Raw genomic sequence first — 21,438 nt, forward strand, 5'->3', positions numbered from 1 at the left:
CCTGAATTTCATCCCTCTGAAACAATCTCATTAAAAGTCATGATCTCTCTGGCTACCCTTTAAAAGAGGCCAAGTGCCTATAGATCCCCTGAAGTCATACTTGCCCTTCTTGAAAACTGGCCAATTATTTTGATCCCTAAATATGGGCTTTGGGTGCTGAAATTCAGGACACCCTTTTGGAAAACCTTTTTGGGCAGCCTTTCTTGTCTGCTGTAAACCATGCTTCTGCTATCTGAGGAGCTGACACTATTGATTTTTGCCACTCCAATACAAGAACCTTCCTTGAAACTGTCAAGTTTACTGCCAGTCAAAATACTGGCAGTAATAAGTGCAAGGAGAAAATATTTCTGTTTTTAAACACCTCTTACACAGCTGTATTTTGGACACCGGTGGGCTATGCTAAGGGTTAAGTTAATTTAACTTTCACCAAGTTAGAAAGCTATGAAAGTTTAATCACAAATGAACTCCAGTGGGCAGTTTGGTAGCTCACAGACAAATGTTCTCATTTTTATTCTTTATAGGCAGTGCTCAAATCATCATAAACCATATTTAAGGAGGCAGAAATTTCATGAGGGGAGGGAGCTGCTTTATAAGATAGAATAAGAGAAAAAGGCAACTTACTGTTTTAAAATTTAAATCCAACAAAATTATCAGAAATGCTGCTGGAAACAGAACGTTGAGAATTCATTATTTTGTTTCAAAGTTAGTTTATCATAAATCTGCCCTCTGACACGTAATAACTAGTAACATTTCGAAGGTTATTTGATAGTAAGTTCAACAGTGTAGGTGACTGAACGTGTGAGCTGCATGATAATGAGTCCCAGGGGAAATCAGGCTTTAGGATGCAGGGTGAAGCATCCCTAGGCTTGTATTCAAATGGAAAAAACATATTCAAAAGTTTATTGTTTATCTCCTAAGAACATCAAATAATACACAGCCCTTTGAATCAAATGTATAAAGCAAGCCAGAGAACTATTTGCTGGGGGAAAAAATGTCTGATTTGATCCAAATTCAGAAAAATTAATAGCTTGTACACTGAAATGCATTGAGCAATTCTGATACAGAAAGTGGAGGGTTGTATTTCAGTTTCTTCTTTTACAGAACTAAAAGGCACAGCAAGCCAAATTGCTCTTGCATCAGACTCTAGAAAGAGGAGCTAGAAAGCATTAAAACTAGTTGTTTTCAAATCCTCTGCATTTCAGTACAATAGAGCTCTTTAAGTGTGACAAACACAAATTGTGCTTCTCATCCTGAATTTCATTTCCAAAGTAGGTTGGCCGTAATCGATTAATTTGTAGTGTACAAACTAATTTAGAGCCAATAATGAGAGCAAAAGGTTTTATTTTTCAGCAGGGAGGTGTGGTACATGCAGCCCACTCCAACAGTATAATGGAGCCCCACCTCTCAGCTTGTTAAGCTCTTAAATAGCGAGTCGGATGCTGCACTTATCAAAGTCAAGGATAGTTTTGCCATGAGCTCTGCTGAAAAAGCATGCAAGGCAGAACTTTTTATATAAGCTCTCTGTACCACCAATGCCAAGGGCAGCAGCATTCCAAGCCTGTGACTACCCAGCCGCTGGCATCCCGCCACCCCACCATGGAGCAGAGACAGAGGGACAGGAACTGGGTCCCCTTCCTGCTCCTGCCTTCCCTGGGCACAGCCCATCTGCAGCTCCAGTACTGCTGCTCATCTCCAGCCTCCGTGTTTCTATACACGGAAAAGTTTGTGGAGGGGGCATTGCGTTCAAGGATTGTTGCTGAGGTTGGATATATCGAGTGCTGAATTTCCATCTTTGGAGAAACATCTGGGCTATTAAAATAGATCAAACGTGACTCATGCTGTTTAGGTGTAGAACCATTGCACACTAGCTGCCTTCTTTTAACATGGTTACGTAGACCTCTCTGTATCAAGAGGCTGTTATTTCCAAATGCATTTTGGACATCGAGAACAAAATTAGAATTTATTCTCAAGGTGTCGTTCAGTAACCAAAATCCATTTTCTGTACAGCTTTTGAAAATGTCCTCCTTTTTTAATTTGTTACTTAAAATATTACAGACTATATACTTAAGCAGTGAAAAGTTACGCAGCATGTGTCTTACTGAACATCCCTCTATCGCTCCTAACTCAATATTACGAGGCCTTTTTTCAGAAATGCAGCTGGCAGAGGTTTACTGACACACCACAAATCCTAATTATCATTAAAACTCTAAGTTCTGTGTTGGCAAAAGTCAGAGATCGAAGCGCTCTTATCTTGACAAGCTCTAAAATATCCAGTGAATGTTTCTTTATTCACTTACTGTATTAGTTTGTATTTCCAACGTGGCCATTTTCCGTACCTTAACTTTAAGAAAACAACTGCGTTTAAATATGTACCAAAGGCAAAGACAAATGAAAACAAGCAAACGGGAAATAATGCTGTCTAAAATGCTTTTTAGTATTCTTAATCAGGAATTACTGCATAGAAGATGACTGAACCCAAAAGCTAACAGAATCTTGAAGAAAAAAATCTTTACAATAGATGGCAAACTTTCCAGATTCATTCCTCGTGTTGTTACATTACCACTGTTCAGCTTCTGTTAGAGTTTACAAGTATAAGAAGTACTGAGCAAATTAGAGCTACGTTAAAATAGAGAAGACATGGAAAATGGCCACAGAGCCATTCATACGAATACCAAACAAGAATGGACTAAAACAGATCGGTCTCTAACTTTTATTACTGTTCCAGAAAGAGTTGATCATGCACATTACTAGAAGAAGTTAGTTCTGCCCGGTGCTGTGACATTAAAGTGTGCATAAATCACTGCGCTCATTTTCCTATCAAGCATAAAGCTCCCGGCTGCCAGTTACCGGAGGTATTCGCAGATCCACACCGAGCAACTCTACTCGGGGTCCTTCCTCTGTGTGGTCTTTCAGAACTGTCGTTATCAGCTTTCTGTTTATTATTGTGCTCAGTTTAAAGGGAATTTGCCAAGTGATCCCTGGACTCCAATCTTTAGGCCTGTTGTCAGGACAAATTAATTTCTGTGGAAACCCACTGTGCCTCAGATACCATCTAGGAAATGTAGGATTAATGGAGTCCCTGTACAACAAGCTTTGTAGTGCGGCTGCTGGGGGAGGGGAGCCACTCTTGGAAGGGAGAAATAACAAAAATAAAGCCCCTACACTTTGGGTCAGTTTGGGGAGACTTTACCATTTTTTATTACATCAGCTCACATCAATAATATTGAAAATACGGTCAAGTAACTGAATACAAACAGGCAACTTTTTAACCAAAAGAACAGCAAACGGAAACTCTGTATTGCCAAAGATGAAGGACCTGAGGTCTAATTCTCAATATTTTATATTTTACGTGTTCGAGCCAATCCTGTCAGTAGGTAAAAACAGGATATTAAAAGAAACAGCCTCCCGTGAATCTTAGTAGAAAATAATGAAACTCAATACGTGCCCTTTTGGAAAAGGGGTACTAAAGCTCGATTTCCCACAGGGCCGAGTCATTACTGTGTTAGCTGACATAGGACTCTTTCTTTGCAAAATACATATTATTGCATTGTTAAAAATGTTTAACTGCAACTGTTCTTGCAATAAGTATGCTTAAAAAGATACTTTCCTGCCTAGGAAAAAGGAGGAATTATTTTTCTTAGTGATGATAAATTACAGCTGAACTTGGAGCTATAATGGGTAAAGCAATTTTTTCTCCCTTATGTTTTTCCTTTGTCCACAGTGTAGCAAGAGAAGAGAAGAGAGGAGAAGAGAAGAGAAGAAAGGAGCATTCCAATACATTTTTATCAATCCTTTCTCATTTTCAAGGGGATGACCCTGCCCATGGTGAGGTATACAGGGTATATAATATCTTACAAACAATACCTTACAAAATGGGAATTTTTACTCTTATTCTTTTCTCTCCAAAAATAGATCAGTTGATAATCTACAGGGTAAAGATAGTAGACACACAGGTCCACATTCTGTATTGTATTCCATCTTGTGATTCCCCTGTGGAATCAGTGATCTGTAAATCAGCCCTGAAGTTAGCCTAAAGTGGCATTAAAACATCCAGTGGATCATAAAAAAGCAAATAAAATACCATTCCTTTAAGGTGAAACGCCAAATTTGACTTCTAACATGATGTTGTTACCACACTACACTGTTAGTAGCAGTGCTAATTTTGCCACAGTGCATTTCTAATGCATTTCTCACAGCTTATAAACTTGGCAGATGCAGATGCTGAAGCTGCAGCAGAAGGCTCCTTTAAGATGTGCCTCCAGTTTGCAAATACCTCAATGCACACTGCTTTTCCTTCAGAGGGCAAAACCAGGAGTGCTCCAAGAATACATGGGGTTTGTGTGAGACCATACTCTGTTTGGAATAGCGTTTATGAAGGTTCATTTGGGAAGATTATTTTATTAATCTAAAACTCACCTGCATATGAGAACTACTTTCTTTTCATTAAATATTGCAAATAACTGTATTCCTCCCTAAGTAAAACATTTAATCTTGAGAGACTTTTTATATACCAGTTTTTACTATTACAGAAATTTAATTAACTCCATAATTATGAACACAATTACCACTGAGCATTACATGTGATTTGATGGCGGCAGCTACATGGCACACACATACTTTCTGGTTTACGATTAAAAACTTACAGTAATAATGATAGGCAAAAAATCCCAAAGATCATTCTTATTCTTGGGGTTGCGCAAGCTGTTTTATGTATACAAACAATTATCAAATATGCTGTTCACATTTTGGCAATGAAGTGTTTAATTGCAGTAAGCGTGTTATTTGCAACCAGTGGGCTGGATTCCCAGCTGATAGAAAGTCACCCAAACTGCGAGAATTTACCTTAAGTGTCTGGCTGGCCCCATTAACTCATCCTATGACAAAGTCAAACCCACAGCAAAGGTGTTCAATGGAGTCCCAGTGATTTATGTATAGAGAGGAAAAAAGAAACTGAAAAAATAAAAGAAAGGGAAGAAAAAAAAAAAAAGGAAAACTTATATGATGGAGGAAGAGAAACTCTATAAAGTCTTTTAGAACTTTACAAAGAGGCTCTGGGCAGGGGAAGGCTGCAGGGGACTGCCACAGCATGGCCCTGGAAGCCCTGCACACCAGGGACGACGACCGGGTGTTTCGGGGTGGAGCTGGCAGGTCAAGAGGCAGGATGTATTCGGCTGTACCAAGGCGCTGCCTGGCAGGAACCATCACACAAACCCGGCTGCAGGTTGCTCTCACAGCAAGCAGGGGGGCTGCAGGCTGGAGCACTGCCAGGCTCAGCCCCAGAGCGCTTCACTGCTTCGTTAGGAAGAGTTACAGCACAACCGCTTTCATGCTATGAGATGGAGTGCCAGGCTGGGGTCAGCAAGGGGTCTAAGGACATTACGTTTAGGGGGGTTTAGGACTGAGATAGCTAAAAGCAAAGTTTAGGAGTAGGAATAGCCCTGATATGGTTTTACTCAGGGAAACGGAGAGTTCAAGGTGGACTTTGGAGCTACCAGCACACACACAGCACTTGCAGGAATACCTCAGGTAATGGTCACCATGCCAAAGTCACCATTCACTTGCTGCTGTCACACAGTCTGTGTCACAGGTGTCTGTTGACTCCTCACGATAATCTCTGTTCATGCTCCCATCGCATTCGGAACACTACGTACTCTGCACATCAGAGGTCAGGCTTCGTTACTACACCACACCACAAAGGAGGCAAACTATCTTATAAGGGCTTAGATTATTTCAGACATTATGCAAAGTAAATCTGATAATCACTCTTACAATCTTTTCATTAGACTACACAGATCTCCAGCCTAGCTCCCCAAAAATGCCCATTTATGTCAGCCGAAGGTCGGGCCCCACATACTCTTCTTAATCTTATAAGAACCCATCTCTTCTGACACAGTAATATCTACAGTGATCTCTACATTCACCTACTCTTCTTAGTGTAAGAGGGGTTTTCCCCACCTACAAGTAAGTTGCACAGGGTAAGACTCCTTCAACACAGCAACCAGGACTTTATCAAGAGATGTTTGTGGACTTTAAGCACACAAGACATCAACAGCCTTTTATTGTAATCACTCTCCAAGTAATTGAAAATCAGAATTACCCATTTGGCGCCTCTAAGTAAAAAGTGATCTGCAACCTACAAATCTGGATTCAAAACATGTTCACGTGAAACATTCAAAAGAGAGAATGCAGTTACAGCTCAGCCCTTGGTGGATGCTAGTCACTACTGCAAAACTATTGCATGAGTTATTTTAAAAGGAAAAGCGAAGGGTATGGTATGAAAGGGGTCAAAGCATTTCCAGATTTGCCAAGGGTGAGGTCTTACCAGCACAGTAAAATGCTTAAACTTTAATGGAAAACTATAAATGCAAATATATATAAAATGAACCATAAAATAGGCTTCTTATGGAAATTCATGTCTCATAACAAGAACAGTACAAATATTTCACAACATGTCAAACCCACTGTAATATGTACATTCATGCTTTCCTCATTTCTAGCACTATAACCACAGAAAAAAGTAACTTAATGACACTGGTAATGGGAGTTTTCCAATCTTGGGGTATGGAACCTCTGTCTCAAGAACCTGGTTAAACCTGGACTCCCAGTCAATAAATGAAAACAACAGGAGAAAAAGAGAAGACAGCATCAGAGGGCTCAAACCAGCAAGATCCCAACCCAGCAGCCCTTAGCCATAGCCATCCTTTAAAAACACACCAGATATATCACTGCAAAGCAAGCTGCCATGTGATTTGTTTTCTAAAACAACATCTCACTCTGCTGTGGAAGAAATTTATTCCTTATTCCTCTTTAATATTCATAGGGTATAGAGCCACATTAACAGCTAAGTTTTAATTTCAGAAACATTCTGACATTTACAAAGAACAGATTCCAGCCCTGGTTTCACACTAGGATTTTTTTTTTTCCTATTATCACTGCTATTGCTGGTATTAGTATCACTGTGGAAGGGATTAAAAGGTCCTGGGCATCTCATTAAAATAGTCTAGATCTACTCCCCTCTTCACCATCAAGATACATTCTGTTTTGTTATAAACAGGAATAATCTTTCTGGAAATGGAATGTGAAGTATTCCTCTCTTCTTTCTGAAAGAGGTACTTTTAAAATTGTGTGTAAGAATTATTCTGAATATTTGAAGCAGAGGCAAGAATATTCACCATTAACGCTGAACTCTCCCCTGATCTCCTCATAAAATGTGCAAATAATAAAAGAGCACTAACAAGCCAAATCTAGAATTCTCAGGAAAGTCAAGGAGAGAGATCCCTCATGGAAGTCAACAGCATTAGTCCCTACATCTATTTTCAGGGGACCATTTGCTGAAGCACAGGCACACAAGACTTAGGATTTTACAGGAGGTTTGGCTGCAGTTTTGGGAAAATGCGTTCTTGGTTACTGAGATAGCCCATAAACTGCGTTATGTTTGTGCACCAGACCTCTTTTTCATATTCTTCAATAAGCAGAAATTTAAAAGAGTCTGAGGCATAGATTAAATTGTTTCAAAAATCAGCTGTAGGCTGCCATAGAAGTTAACCAGTCTGACCTCGTGATTACAGACTAAACACTTCCTTGGGAAACAAAGTAGAGGAATATTTTATGTTTCAATGATTATTTGGGATAGTACTACCACATTATAAAAAATGAGAAACCATGGCAATATTTAAGGAAGTTTATCCATGGGTAATTGCAAAAAGCATTGAAACAGGACTCAAACAGAGGGTTGGGACATTGCAGTATTAAAATACATTAACAAAAGGCAGTACCCAGTACACAGCTCGCCCAAACTGTAGCAATCACTTTGAACTTCATGTAGCATTGCAAAAAGGAAAATCATATAACCTAGTTCCTACCCGATTACTGAGATGTTTTTACCTCTGGAACCTTAATATCAACATACATGATGGCCAAGAAAGCAGTACTAAGATACATTCTTATTCTAATGGCTAAAAAGCATCTTCCAAACGACCTTGGTAATGATGCAAAAGAGTTACAAAATATACTTCTCCAGTTCCATACTCCCGAGGACGAAATGCAGATTTAATGCCCAAGTACTCATGTGCCTTGTGACCGCGTTATTTTCATTCTTACTAGTGCCAATAGCAGTGTAACCCCAGAGCTTTCAAATAAACGGTTGCATTAGTTTGGTCATGTAAATGTGCTACCCGGTAATTAAATCCGGTTTGTATTTTTAAAGTGCACACTAACTAATATTCCACACAGAGCCAAACTGTGTGGTATTTGCATCCACCATCTCTTGGTTCTGGGGAATCCAGAAATTCGTTTGCCAAAGGTAAAAATACTTGCACAAAATTCCTTCTAAATCTTTTGAAATGGTTTGTTCAAACTCTTGACGTAGCATTTTGCTCTAAACAAATTTCTAGACGACCCTGTGATTTTCCATCTCTGAAAATATACTGTTTCCCCTCCATGAAACCAGAACAGAGGGTCTGAGAGAAAGGAAATTATTAAGCATTCTAGTGGGTTTTTTCCAACAAAAACTAAGATAGAGGTCAATGAATAAGTATGTGCAGGCTGGAACTTAAATCCTCTGGGGTGACTGTAGGCTAATTAATAATTAATGCCAGAGACATGGTGTTTGAAATGCAGATGTGATAACTGGAGGCCTGGCAAAGCTGTTCAGAGGAAGCAGATTTGGATGCTATAGGGAATAGGCACTCCCTTGCCGGCTGGCTCTGAAAGCAGACCTGGGTGCAAAGCAGGGCCTATGGTTTAGATTATATTCCCCTCAGCTGTTAATTACCTGAACCTACTTTGAAGTTTTTCTCTTTTTATCCTCTGCATGAAAAGAGATTGGTTCAGCCAAGGGACTTGAAAAAATGATCAAATACATGGAGTAGAGGAGGGGAATAGAACTTCAGATATAAAAAAAGATAAGGAAGAAAAACACTCAGGGAAACATATAGGAACGTATTAGGAAGTGCATGAGCGTGGCTCGATGTTTCAAGCAAGTTGTGCCGCTCTAAGTTATTTCAGCCATTAAGTAAACCCCCTGTGCGTTCTATGAATAGACTGCTTAAAAGGAATCTCTCACGATATGTATATAGTTTACAGTAATTATTTGATGAAAGTACCATAGGTGGTTTCCTATGCTATTTTTAATTCAGTAAAGCCATTTAAACCTCCTTATGTTTGGGGCTATTTAATGAGGTGTGCAACATTAACAGAATCACCAATGAGCTGTTACTACAAGCATTCAGATTTTTGCAAAAAAAAATAAACACTTATTTTTTGCAAAGGGATGAGCTGGGCACAGCCTGGAAAGGAAAGGAGAGGGGGGCAGGTGCCTTCAACCTCCGGGGGATGTAGGGGGAGAGCTCTGGGAGAACACACCATCCCCACGGCAAACGGGGCACAGGCAGGGCTGGGAAGGCAGGGATGATAGGGAGCCAGGGGTGATGGGGGTGCCTCCCGCACCCCATCAGCGCTCGGGAGGCGTTTGGGGGCCGCACAGCACTCCCAGCGAGCAGGGAAAGACCCCGTTACCAAAAGCAGTGGGATACCTCTTGAGAAAGTCTCCCCGAGGGTGCGGATCCTCCGCGGGTGCGGACCCCCCGCGGGTCTCAGCGGCGGGAGGGGCCACAGAAACCGCCTCACCCTTTCCGCTGTGCAGCGACAGATCGTTCCCTGTTCAAAGCGTCTCCAGAGTCTTTTTTTGACGCCCTTCCCCACTCGTTAGAGCCCGTCCGTTCAAAGGCTCCCCCGGCCAAACTTCCAGCAACTTCACTAAAACCCTTTGAAACAGGGGGAAGGGGGGGAAGATATAATTTTCTTTTTTTCTTTCCTTTTTTCCCTCTTTTCCCCTGGAGTACCGCGGGTGAAGCCATCTCTCCTGAGCTCAGGGCTGCCTGTGTTTAAAAATTAATTTGGAAATGCCTGTCTTCAAGGCGCAGGCGTCTCGCATTTGAGCCTATCACCTTGGCATCTCGGCACAGCTTCTCCTCCCGCTAATGCGGAAAACCTCCGCGCCCCACCTCACCTGAAACCAAATATTTGTACCCAATTTCTCTTTCCAAGCACCGTCTTTCCCCGTGACGTAAGGGGAACACGCAGCTGTAGAGCAGCCCAGCGCACGGGTCTACACCTGCCTGGTGCTCCCACTCCTCGGTAGGGCAACTCGCAATGTACCCCGGTATACCCCAGGCTGGTGTTGTTTACCTGCAGCTAAATAAAGCTCCGAGATGATGATTGATTATGGCTCTGTCCCGCCTCCATCTCCCCCAAAACGGGCGTGGGAAGCCCACGGGTGTTGGCGTCACGGGTGTGGGGTGGCCCCATGGGAGCCCCGCCCGTGAGGGTGAGGGGCTCTTCCTGCATCCAAACGGGTTTCTATTAAATCCTGCTAATTTTCTAGGTGAAGGCTGTGAAGTGAATGTGAGGAAGCATTAAAAGGGAATTGAATTTGCATTCCTTATGCTACAGGCACATGTTTACATGACCTTTAAAACAGAATTAAAGCTGTATCATCAGCAGCTGTAGGCAATTCACATTACTAAGGCAATCAAATCAGAAGGCTAAACTAACTATAAAACATAAATTAAACTGATAGAGAATCATCCTAATTCACTAGGTTTACTTGCAATTTACTTATCCACTACTAGTAATTTCTAAACAGTTTGGAGGAGCAGCAAATAGGAGACACTTGAACGTGGCAATTCAAAAATGTGCTGTCCGAGGCGGGGAGCCGGCTCTCCCGGGGCGAGTGGGACCAGCGGCCCGGGCACGGTTCACCACCCCGCGGGTGCCCCGATGGGTCCGCGAAGGGCCTACAAAGTGGTACCTGCAACTCTTGCATCGCTAAACCCTCAATTCCACTGCGTTAGTTCAAGCCTCCCGGAATCCCTGTGCTCTCTGGGAGACCCTGGGGCACGCTGTTTATATTCTAAACTATGAAATGTCCCAATGGCCAACAGAGCCTTCGTTGCACCGCTCCTTCCCGCCCTCTTCCTCCATCCCCAAGAGGGACACCTTCCAGTGCCTGAAGCATGATAAAAAAGGGACCAAAAATCGATACCGCCCGTGATTTCATCACAAGTTTGCGGAGTGCATGTCTTGGGCGGAACGGGGACCGCCACTAGGCAACCCCTGCCCCGGCGCGGCTCCCTCCCTACCCCCGAGCACCCTCGACTTGGAATTGTTTCTATTTATTCCTTACAGGCGGCTCAGCCGAGGGGCTGCCTCTCCCCCTTTTGGTGGCGACTCTCCCGAACGCGCTTTAATTTGTCCCGGGGACCGCGCTGGTGTATTTATTTATTGTCCGGCCCCCACACCTCCCGAGGGGAAAGCAAGGAGGGGAAGGGCCGGGAAAGGGGTTCTACAGCCTCCAGAGGCTTTTACCGGCCTGTGCCTTGATGAGGAGTAGGGGATGAGAAAAGGTACCAGGAGATGCCAGGGGACCTCGCACGCCGGGGGAGGAGCGGCTGAAGAGGGCTCAGCCCCTCAGCTTCTCTCTGCGGGGCCGGGTTACTGCTGGGGAGCACAGTGGGACCGCGGCATAGAAGGGAGCGGCGGGGCGGGGGGGCCGCTCCAGCATCACCGGCCGCCCGAGGCGCGCCGGGCCCAGGCAGTGCCCGTCAGGGCCCTGGATCCGCGTCCCGGCCCCTCAAAGCTTCTGTGCTTCGCCCAAGCGCGGTTCATGAAGGAAAACACCTTTTATCAGCACAGCCTGGCCTGAAAGTTCAGGGTTTATAACAGCTCTGACTGGAGCGACCTGGCTGAAACTGGGAGTAAACTTTCCAACAAGGCGTGACAATTTCTCCTGCGAGAAAACAAAGAGTTAGCAGTACCATCTACGTGTTTATAACGTGTGTTTATACGTGTGAACTTAGCAATGACGAAGAGCTTCAAAATGCAGGAGGCGTTTAGATCCCCCCTGCAGAATCGGGAGCATCCCTGGATGCTTTTGCATGCTGAATGTTAAAGCTGCGAAAACGCATGGTTGAAATAAATAAATAAAATTAAACAAAACAGCAACAGAAAGAAACGACCGCAGTGAAATTGCTCAGCAAGCTAACAAACAACAGCGCAGGTATTTGTCATCCAAGGAATGGAGCTATTCAGTGTCTCGTTGGCCAGCAGAGGTTAGATAACACGCCATTTAGTGCGTTTTCAAATCCAGCCGTTTAAATATGTCTGAGCAGAAATCTGTCCCTTCAGGAACCCTGTTTGGATTATTGCTAAAATACAGACAGAACGGCCTCTGGTTTGGGAGGATGGGGGGGGGGGAGCGGGATCCACGCCCAGGCCCGCCCGTGGGTGCCCGGCGGTGGGTGCCGGGGATGGTGCGGGTGGGTGAGGACCCCTCGCAAAAACCCACCCGGGATTTCGGGCCGGGGTGAAACGAGCGCGTCCTTATCATCACGTCCGTGTGAGCGGCGCGGGGAGGAAAGTGCCTACGTAAAAGGGAAGTAGCGCTCCGCGGCGTTGTGCGGTGCTATTAACTCCTGACGTGACCTTAAAAGCTGCCAAAAACCGCCCAGGGAAGGGACCCTGTGCCGGAGCCCCGCTCGCCAGCCACATTTCTCCATTAATCCCAACAAGCCCCGACGCTTCCATACGTGGATTTAATAAACGGCAAGACCGGTCCCACGGTAAAAATACGCACTTTGGAGACACTTCCAGGAATATATATATATAACACTACGGGGTTTTCCCCCTCTCGACTGCAAATCAACCAAATGTTCAAGACAAGACCTGATGCAAACCAACACAGCTAAAAAATAACAGTGACCTGAACAGGACGTGGTAGAGCACAAATGAACGACATTTTTCTTTCTTTTTTCTCTTTTTTTTTTTTTTTTTCCTCAAGCAAGTACATTTTTCAAACATTAACAGTGTGGAAAATAATAATTATAATAATAATAATAATAATAATAATGGTAATCATAATAATAGGCGATTCGAGCAGAGGAGCGAGGAGCCTCCCCAGACGCTTTAGAAACCGCAGCAGTTAGAATACAAATGCCATTTACCTTGTGATTTCTCTGCCCGGCACTGGCTTTATTGTCCCTCCCTAGCCTTTCTCCGGGCGCAGGACCAGCCCCGCCGCAGCCACGCTCCCTCCGTGCCGGGCTTATTACTAACGGGCTGGTGGTGCTCAGAGAGATTGGGGGGTAGGAGAGGGGAGGGGGGGGGGGGGGGGGCTGCATTCATTCTTACATTAGGACTATTTGAATTTGCAATCTGTCAGTCCATCTCCTGGCCGTGGCTCCCTTCCTCTCTCCCTGCACAGCGTTTACTCACGTTCAAGAGCAGCCAACAGAGACCAAAAAAGAAAAAAAGAAAAAAGGACTAATTGAGCTTGTGTCGGCATTGGCTAATTTCTGTTAATACCCTGCAAATTCCTCTTTTCCTAACCGTCCCCCATGCAGGCTGGGTTTTCACAGAGCATCTCCGGAGACCCAGGAGCTGCTCTCCCAGCCCTGCTCGCCGAGGTGATGGGTGCTGGGCTTCAGCGCCTCGATGCACACAATGCAACCCTTAACTCCTGCCTTCAGAACCGCTTAAATTGCCCTTTCCCAGCCCCCACCCCAGTTCTGATTGACTCTGGGTTTAAATTTGCACTTGTTCCCACCAAGCGCAATCTAACTCGTCCTGTCTCTAAAGTGAACTTGTGTTGAAGGTGAAGTTTTCAATATAGAGGTCATGACACCGAGCCACAGCTTACCGCTCCGAGCTTCATGCTGTATTAAACACAATCAAAACGAACCTCTTTTAGACTCCCTCTTTTTTTTTTTTCCTTTCCCCTCCCGCAGATGAACAATGAGGGGAAAAAAAAAATACAATAAAATCAGCTCTGCCACGATAATAAACCCGTTCCTCTTGCTCTGGGCTCGCTCTCTCCTAGGTCCCCACCTATGGAGAAGAGCCTATAGAGCCGCTTAGGGACACAAACACATACACACATACACCCGCAACACACGCACCCCGCGTTTCAGTTATGGCTCTTAAAGGGGCATCTGTGGGTCTGCCTCCGGGAAAAGCCCCCGAGGTGCGCCCACCCTCCGGCTCCACGCTTGGGGGCCGCTGCCCACGAAGGGGAAAGGACGCGGGGGAGCCCCGGACCCCTGGTCCCGCCTGTGCCTCCGCCGGGTAAGGGGGACCCGGCACAATCACGGCTCCTCCACTTCAAAGCGGGGGTTTTTCTCTATAGCGACTTCTAGCTGCCCCAAGACGGTAGGCTGCCTTCAGCCATTGTGCGATCTTTTCCATGCCAAAGATTTAGCAGAAAAAAAAATAGATATTAAAGGGAGTTATTTGTCGCGGAAATGCGGGTCCCGCCGGTGCGGAGGTTCCCGGGGGCAGAGGGATGGAGCGCCCGGTCCAAACCAGAAACTTTTTCTTTTTCTTTTTTTTTTTTTTCCTTAAAAAAACCCAAACTTTAATGGATTTCAGTCTATGAAAAATAAGTTACAAATTCTTGCAACAGTAGCTTTGCATGTACTTATTTTTCTCCCATGTCCAGACGGGGTCGTCTATTGAATAAGGCTCTTTTATTCTGCATGGGGCAGGGGATTTGTGGCCATGGTCCCCCTTTTATTCCTCTCTCTATGGAAACCCAGATCATGGGGAGAAATATGCGAGGCTGAATAAAGAAAAGCAGCAGAAAGGACCGCTTGAGAGCGGCATCTGTTACACTTGGGAAGTTAGACTGACAGGAAAGAGCTAAAGAAACCCTCTCCAGCAGATTACTTAGAACAGCAAGAAGATTTAACTATATGCAGATAAAAACACTATAAAATACACCATACAGGAGGGATGAGAGGCTCCGCTCTCAGGAGCGGAGTGCCGCGGAGCCAGGCTCTGCCTTAGACACATTCGCAACTAATATTAAAATGGGACGTTCGGGGTTTTATTTCCCTGCTAAGAGACTCCGTCTTAATTAAACGGCGGATCCGAACATCTATTTTCACGGGCAATGGGATTTGAAAAATGCTTTCGGAAGTTAAAGTGCAAATTAATTTTAAATAATTTAGTTACATTTTTATACGGTGCGCATTTTTGATTTTTATGTTATTTTTTTCTCTCCCACCCGCACCGGTGATATTTATTTCGAGAAGCTTGTAAAGGCGGAGGGCGGGGGGGGTGTGTGTGGGGGGGAGAATGGAAAGAAAGGGGAAGAAAAAAAAGAAAGAGGGCTGCTGATATAACTCTTTCTGTGCCCTCCCGCCTTCCGCGGGCGCGGTGCTGGCTACGCCGCTCCGCTCCCAGCCCTCGCCGCGGAGCTCTCCCGGGGACATTTTCCACCTCCCGCCCCCAATCCCCCCTCCTCCCGCTCCTCTTCGCTTCCCCTCTCCCGGCAAACTTTACTCTTTCATTTATTTTCCAAGTTGCCCCCGGGGCTGCGGCAGGCGCGGAGCTGCCGCGGGTGCGCAGCGCAGCGGCGGCCCCACCGCCTCCCCGATATATCGCGATCTGCCTCCAGCCACGCACCCCCTGCTCTTTGAGGGCCATCCCTGTCTTTGCCCCCTCTCGCACGCTGCGCCCTGCCCGAGCCCCGGCGAGAAATTATTGCGATTATTATTATTATAATGAGGAAAGCGACGCTACCCGGCTATAAAGGAATCAGAGAAGCGCTCACCTTATTTATATCTATTTTCTCATTTTCTTGAATTTTCTTCAGATCTGTCTTCTCAGAGAAACTAATGCCTTAATGACTTTCTGGTAGCTGCAAGCCTTCTTTTATTTCTGCTAAATATATGAAAATGTATGCAAATTTAAATCAAGCTTAACCTAGGAGCTCTTGCAATATATTTAATGGAATTTCAAACCAATAAGGGAACTCTGATGCAGTCTTCTGTAAGTGCAAATATAATTACGCAGCTAGGTTACCTCCAAAATTATGCAGGGAAAGGTCATTTTTTAGCTCGGGAGCGGGCCGGGGGTGCCAGGGCTCTGCCTCTCCCCGCCGCCGCGGAGGGTCCCGCTGCCGCCCCGGCGGGATTCCGCGAGTGCGGAACGGCGCTGGGGTTCTGCCCGCCGGGCCCGGGCGAGCCGGGGGGCACAGAGCTCCCCCCACCTACCCACCCCTCATCCCCCCTGGTGGGGCCTGGGGACCGCACGCGTTTCCCCCCCCCCCTTTATTTTCCACTTTCTCTCTGTTTGTTTTGGGGGATTTTTAATGTAATTTCCACACACACACCCCTTCCCCGCGGACCGCACTCCAGGCGCGCAGCGGCAGCGCACCGCGCCCGTGCGCTCCGTATTGCGAACTTTGAGGAGAGGCACCACCGGGGTTTACCGGAAAGAGCCTTTTGGGGCTGTTTTTATTATCTTTAGTGTGTGTGTGGGGGTTCCACCTAGTTGCTGCCTCTCCGACAGCACCTCGGAGCGCACAGCCCGGGGCAGGCGGGGGATGCGCGCAGCGGGGAGGTGGACGCGGGCACCGAGCACCGGACTGCGCAGCCCGCCCGGACCGATGGGCCAGGCAGGGCGGGGGGAAAGCAGCGAGAGTCCCGGAGGCGCGGCTGAGGCCGGCACCGGCTGCGCAGGGGTGGTCCCGCGGGGCTGCCGCCGGGGCGCCGCCGTTTAACCTCTGCCGCGCGCTCCCCCTGCGCTAATCGCTCCCCATTTAAGCCGTGCCCCGCGTCCTCCCCTCCCTTCCCCGCCCGGCGCGGAGCGGAGCGCGGCGCGGAAGGAGTTAAGCGGAGGGGGCCGCCTCGCGCCCGGCCCCCGGTGCCGGCGGAGTGATTCACTTCCTGCCTCGGGCCCGCGCGGCCCCCGGGCGCCCTCGCCCCGCCCCTTCGCCGCCGCGGCCGGCCTCCCCGCCTCTCCCATTGGCCCGTGCGGCGAGGCCCCGCCGGCGGCGCGGCCCCATTGGGCGGCGCTGCTGCCAGTCGGCGGTCGGCCGCTGCCCGGGCCGCCGTGCCGGTGGATGTCAAAGGCTGAAGCGGCGGCGCCGCCACAGTATAACTCGTGGGGGCTGCGCGGCGGCCATGGCCACAGCCGCCTCCAACCCCTACAGCCTGCTCGGCTCCGGCTCGCTCGCCCATGCGGACGGCGCGGGCATGCAGCAGGGGAGCCCCTTCCGCAACCCGCAGAAGCTGCTGCAGAGCGAGTACCTGCAGGGCGTCCCGGGCAATGGGCACCCGCTGGGGCATCACTGGGTGACCAGCCTCAGCGACAGCGGGCCCTGGCCCTCGGCGCTGGCCGGCGGCCCGCTGGAGCAGCCCGACGTGAAGCCGGGCCGCGAGGACCTGCAGCTGGGCGCCATCATCCACCACCGCTCGCCCCACGTCTCCCACCACTCGCCCCACGCCAACCACCCCAGCGCCTGGGGCGCCAGCCCGGCCCACAGCGCCTCGCTGGCCCCCCCCGCAGCCGCTGCCGCCGCCGCCGCCGGGCAGCCCCTCAACGTGTACTCGCAGGCGGGCTTCGCGGTGGGAGGCATGCTGGAGCACGGCGGGCTGACCCCGCCGCCCGCCGCCGCGCAGGGCTTGCACCCGGGGCTGCGGGGCGAGGGCGGCGGGGAGCACGGAGAGCTGGGCGGGCACCACTGCCAGGACCACTCGGACGAGGAGACGCCGACCTCGGATGAGCTGGAGCAGTTCGCCAAACAGTTCAAGCAGCGGCGCATCAAGCTGGGCTTCACCCAGGCCGACGTGGGGCTGGCCCTGGGGACCCTCTACGGGAACGTCTTCTCGCAGACCACCATCTGCCGCTTCGAGGCCCTGCAGCTCAGCTTCAAGAACATGTGCAAGCTGAAGCCGCTGCTGAACAAGTGGCTGGAGGAGGCCGACTCCTCCACCGGCAGCCCCACCAGCATCGACAAGATCGCGGCGCAGGGGAGGAAGAGGAAGAAGCGCACCTCCATCGAGGTGAGTGTCAAGGGCGTGCTGGAGACGCACTTTCTCAAGTGCCCCAAGCCGGCCGCCCAGGAGATCTCCTCGCTGGCAGACAGCCTGCAGCTGGAGAAAGAGGTGGTGCGGGTCTGGTTCTGCAACCGGCGGCAGAAGGAGAAGCGGATGACCCCGCCGGGCGAGCAGCCGCAGCACGACGTCTATTCCCACGGCGTGAAAACGGACACGGCCTGCCACGACCTCTGACCGGGGCTGTCCGGGCAGGCAGGACTGCGGGCAGCGCGGATTTTCCGCCGGGGCTTTAACTTATGGTTTCCGAGAGGCAGGAGACGCGGAGCGGGGGCTCCCCGCCCGCCGCCTGGGCAATATTTTTTCTCTCTCCGACCTTTCCGCTGATCAGTGCACGGTGTTTACTCGCAGACAAGGTTTGGTTTCGGTCACGACTAAGACGAACGGGGAAAAAAAACAAAAACAAAACACACATAAAACGGGGAAAAAAAAAAGGAAAAAAGAAAAAAAACTCATGGGAAAAAGGAAAAAAAAAAAGAAAACCGACAGAAAAGGAAAGACAGATGTGTGCCTATGAATAACCTTCCAGCGCCTTGGTTATATCAGCTGTATTTCAGGTGAATCTGTTTTACAATAGACTAGTTTTGCATTTTTAAAGACTTATATAGCGTTTTTAAATGTCTGAGGTGTTTTACTACAAACTGTACACAATATTTGTGACCTAATTTGTATCGAATTGAGCAGGCAAAACGTTTCTCCCTTCCCCACGCACCGGCAATGTCACCCAGTGGGGACGGGGCAGGGCGGCTGCGGCCCTTCCCCCTCACCACCACCACCCCCCCTCGAGGAATGGGGTTCCCCTCCGCGCCCGCGGAGACCCGCGCACCCCACTGCTGCCCGCGCTGTTCTGAAAAACGGGCTTATTTGTTGCAGCTTTTCTCTTCCTTTTCCAAGAGCTTCCCAACACCGTAAACCGGCCGGGTTCCGATCCTGACCTCTCCCCTCTTCTCCCAAGGAAAAGAAAAATAATAAAAGTAATTATTTAAAAGAGATTTATCCGAAATTAAGCACCGCAAACAAACCCGTGGCATTTGCCAGTCGCTTTCTTTCCGAAGATGAGTTGGGCTTTTTAATCAGCGCCAGACTGAGAGGTCTGTAGTAAAACACCTTTATACTCCTGCGCTTTGGCTTCGGAAATCGGTTTCTCTGTATTTTGTTTCGATAGTGAAGAGGAATGGGGGGGTGGGGGGTGGCTCATGATTTCTTTTTGGAGGGGAGAGGGACAGCAAACACCCGCATTTGGTTCACGCTGAGCTTATTTCCGCGTCACAGGGAGATGCTGGATTTGTTGAAAAGCTTTTATTAAGAAAAACAAAAACAAAACACCGCAACCACGAACAGGGAGGAAAAAACAAAACAAAGTCACTAAAATGCTACAACCACCGCAGTTTTTGGGCACGGGGAGGTGCTGACCTGGAGCTGCCCCCCCCCCCAGTTGTGTTGCACACAGGGCCGGACGCGCAGCGCCCACAGACCCACTCGCAAAGGGGTATTGCTGAGCGGGTGAGTGTGCGGGAGCGCACGGCCACGATAACCCACTGCTCCCGCAGCCTCCCCACGGCCGGGCTGGCTCGGGGCCGCCGGGTACGGACCGGGCCGGGCACCCCCCGGGTCCCCGCAAGACCCCCAGGGGCCCGGTGCGGCCCCGCTCTGCATCCGTCTCCCTCTCCGCGGCTCCCCGCACAGCCCCAATCCTTCCCCGGCGCTCAGATTTTTTCCTTTCAACATTTATATTTTTCAAGTATTTTTCAGTAAGCGCTAAAAAAGAAAAAAAGAAAAAAAAAAGATAAAAATTAAAAAAAAAAAAGAAAAAAATTAAAAACAAAGAGAAAAAAAAAACAAACTCGACACTGAGGACCTGCCTATTTCTGCCAACTTTATAACTGTACAGTTTTGTATATTAAACGTTTTTTGGAAGTTATTAATTTAAAGAAAGATCATTTAGTTTATTCATTTAGTAACTGATGTATAATAAACGCTATTTTCATTAAAGGTTGCTTTTTTCAACTATTTTATCCAAAATTGCCTATTGCAGTTGCCAACAATTATTTATTTTCAATAAATTCCGCATTATGTTAAAAAAGAAAAAAAAAAAAGAAAAGAAAAAAAAAAAAGACGTTTCAGAAAGCAAAAAGAAAAAGCCTGAATGGGTGTCGGAAAAAATAATAACGAAACACACGAGTCGCTTGTAACGTTTGATTGTCGAGAGGTTTTAGTCAAGGGGTTTATATTGACGCAATATTTTATTGTTGTAAAAGGAAAAAAAAATGAAAAAAGGTTTAAATAAACATTTTTACAAAAAAAAAAAAAAAAAGAAAAAAAAATAATTATACTGACCAGCTCCGCTGCGTGGTTTGTGCGCTGGGTGCGCGCAGCGGGGGCTGCACCCGGGCCCGGCCGCGCAGTGCGGCCGCGTTACACCTGCGCGGCCCCGCGGAAAATGCGCAGTTGGGGTGGGAAAGGCTTTTTCGGGGGTGGCGTATATATATACTGCATGTGTAAATATCTGTGTGTGTATATCAATATATATAGAAGGTACAGCAGCGCTGCCTCCCCGCCTCGCCCCAGCGCACCGCGGTACTACGCGCCCGCGCAGCCGCCGCCGCCCGGTTGTTGCCTCCCGCAGTTCCCGCGGCCTATGGGGCAGCGTCGGGGGGGTGTCCCCGTCCCCCCCAACCCGAGCTGCAGGAGGGGCGCGATGGAAGTTTCTTTTGTTCCGTCCTTCCTCCCCACTCCCAGCAGCAGAGGGGCCGCGGGTCCTGCTCCTGACCCCCCCCCCTACACAACATCCCCCCCGGGCTGCCTCCCGCTCCCCCCCCCCGCCCCGGGCGGGACGTGGAGTGTTCGGGAGGAACAATAACAGTTAATCACATCTAATGGGGTGAAGCGGGGAAGCTCCAGTGCCGGCAGCCGGGCAGGGCGCGGGGAGGAGGGGGGGGCTGCTGGGGAGAGGCAGGAAAACAGCAAACTTCAGGGCAGCACCAGCCAGAGGGGCTGTTATTTTCTCCTTTTCCCCGTTCTGAAGCGGAACCTTGGGGAAAACAATAACCAACCCTTCTGCCAACAGTGTACGGGAGGCAAGAATTACCTTTTGGAGTCCTGAGAAGCGACCCAAGAGCAGAGTGAGGTCTCTTGTCTCCATAACCCAGCAGCAGGAGGACGAGTGGACAGGCACTTTCCCACATGGCTGCAACCACCATAGCCCGGTACCTGTTAGTGAGAGGCGTTGGGATGTACGCAGTGGGCAATGCTTTATTTCTTAACCATAAAACTGATTTATTTCTTGTAAATCTTTGCAAGCTGCAGCACAGCGCCGACACCGTGGTCTTGGGGTGAGCGGCCTGCAGCTGCCCCTGTGCTGGGCAGTGAAGCCTGGCTGCCTCTGCAGCGGGACACCAACCTGCCCCTGCCTCAGAAAGGATGACAGCAGGAGAAGAAGAGAAACTCCCCCCAAATCCCATTTCTCAAGTCAACAGCAGAAACAAAACAAACGTGCAGCGAGTAGCGTGGGTACCAAACCAGGAGTAAATGGCCGCGGTTT

At 48.3% G+C, this 21,438-nt stretch overlaps 1 protein-coding gene and 1 long non-coding RNA gene across 5 annotated transcripts in view; one reads left to right on the forward strand and one right to left on the reverse strand.

Annotated features, from left to right (window-relative positions):
- The window catches only part of LOC134174885 (uncharacterized), an 80,191-nt gene extending 64,110 nt beyond the window's left edge, over positions 1 to 16,081 (reverse strand). For 3 of the 4 annotated variants that reach the window (XR_009968822.1, XR_009968823.1, XR_009968824.1), the window contains exon 1: positions 15,611 to 16,080. This is a non-coding gene — a long non-coding RNA (uncharacterized LOC134174885). Of the gene's footprint in view, positions 1 to 15,610 lie in introns of all 4 variants that reach the window. The other variant, XR_009968825.1, reaches the window with a different exon arrangement.
- A 777-nt stretch (positions 16,082 to 16,858) lies between these two features.
- Positions 16,859 to 19,259, forward strand: POU3F4 (POU class 3 homeobox 4). Its single transcript, XM_062639938.1, has one exon. It carries the CDS (start codon positions 16,965 to 16,967, stop codon positions 18,072 to 18,074), a length of 1,110 nt encoding a protein of 369 aa, XP_062495922.1. The 5' UTR covers positions 16,859 to 16,964; the 3' UTR covers positions 18,075 to 19,259.
- Positions 19,260 to 21,438: the final 2,179 nt, after the last annotated feature.

The sequence above is a fragment of the Pezoporus occidentalis genome, unplaced genomic scaffold, assembly GCF_034315485.1.
Source record: "Pezoporus occidentalis ecotype Australia unplaced genomic scaffold, CSIRO_AGI_Poc_V1 ctg63, whole genome shotgun sequence".
Lineage (NCBI taxonomy): Eukaryota > Metazoa > Chordata > Aves > Psittaciformes > Psittacidae > Pezoporus > Pezoporus occidentalis.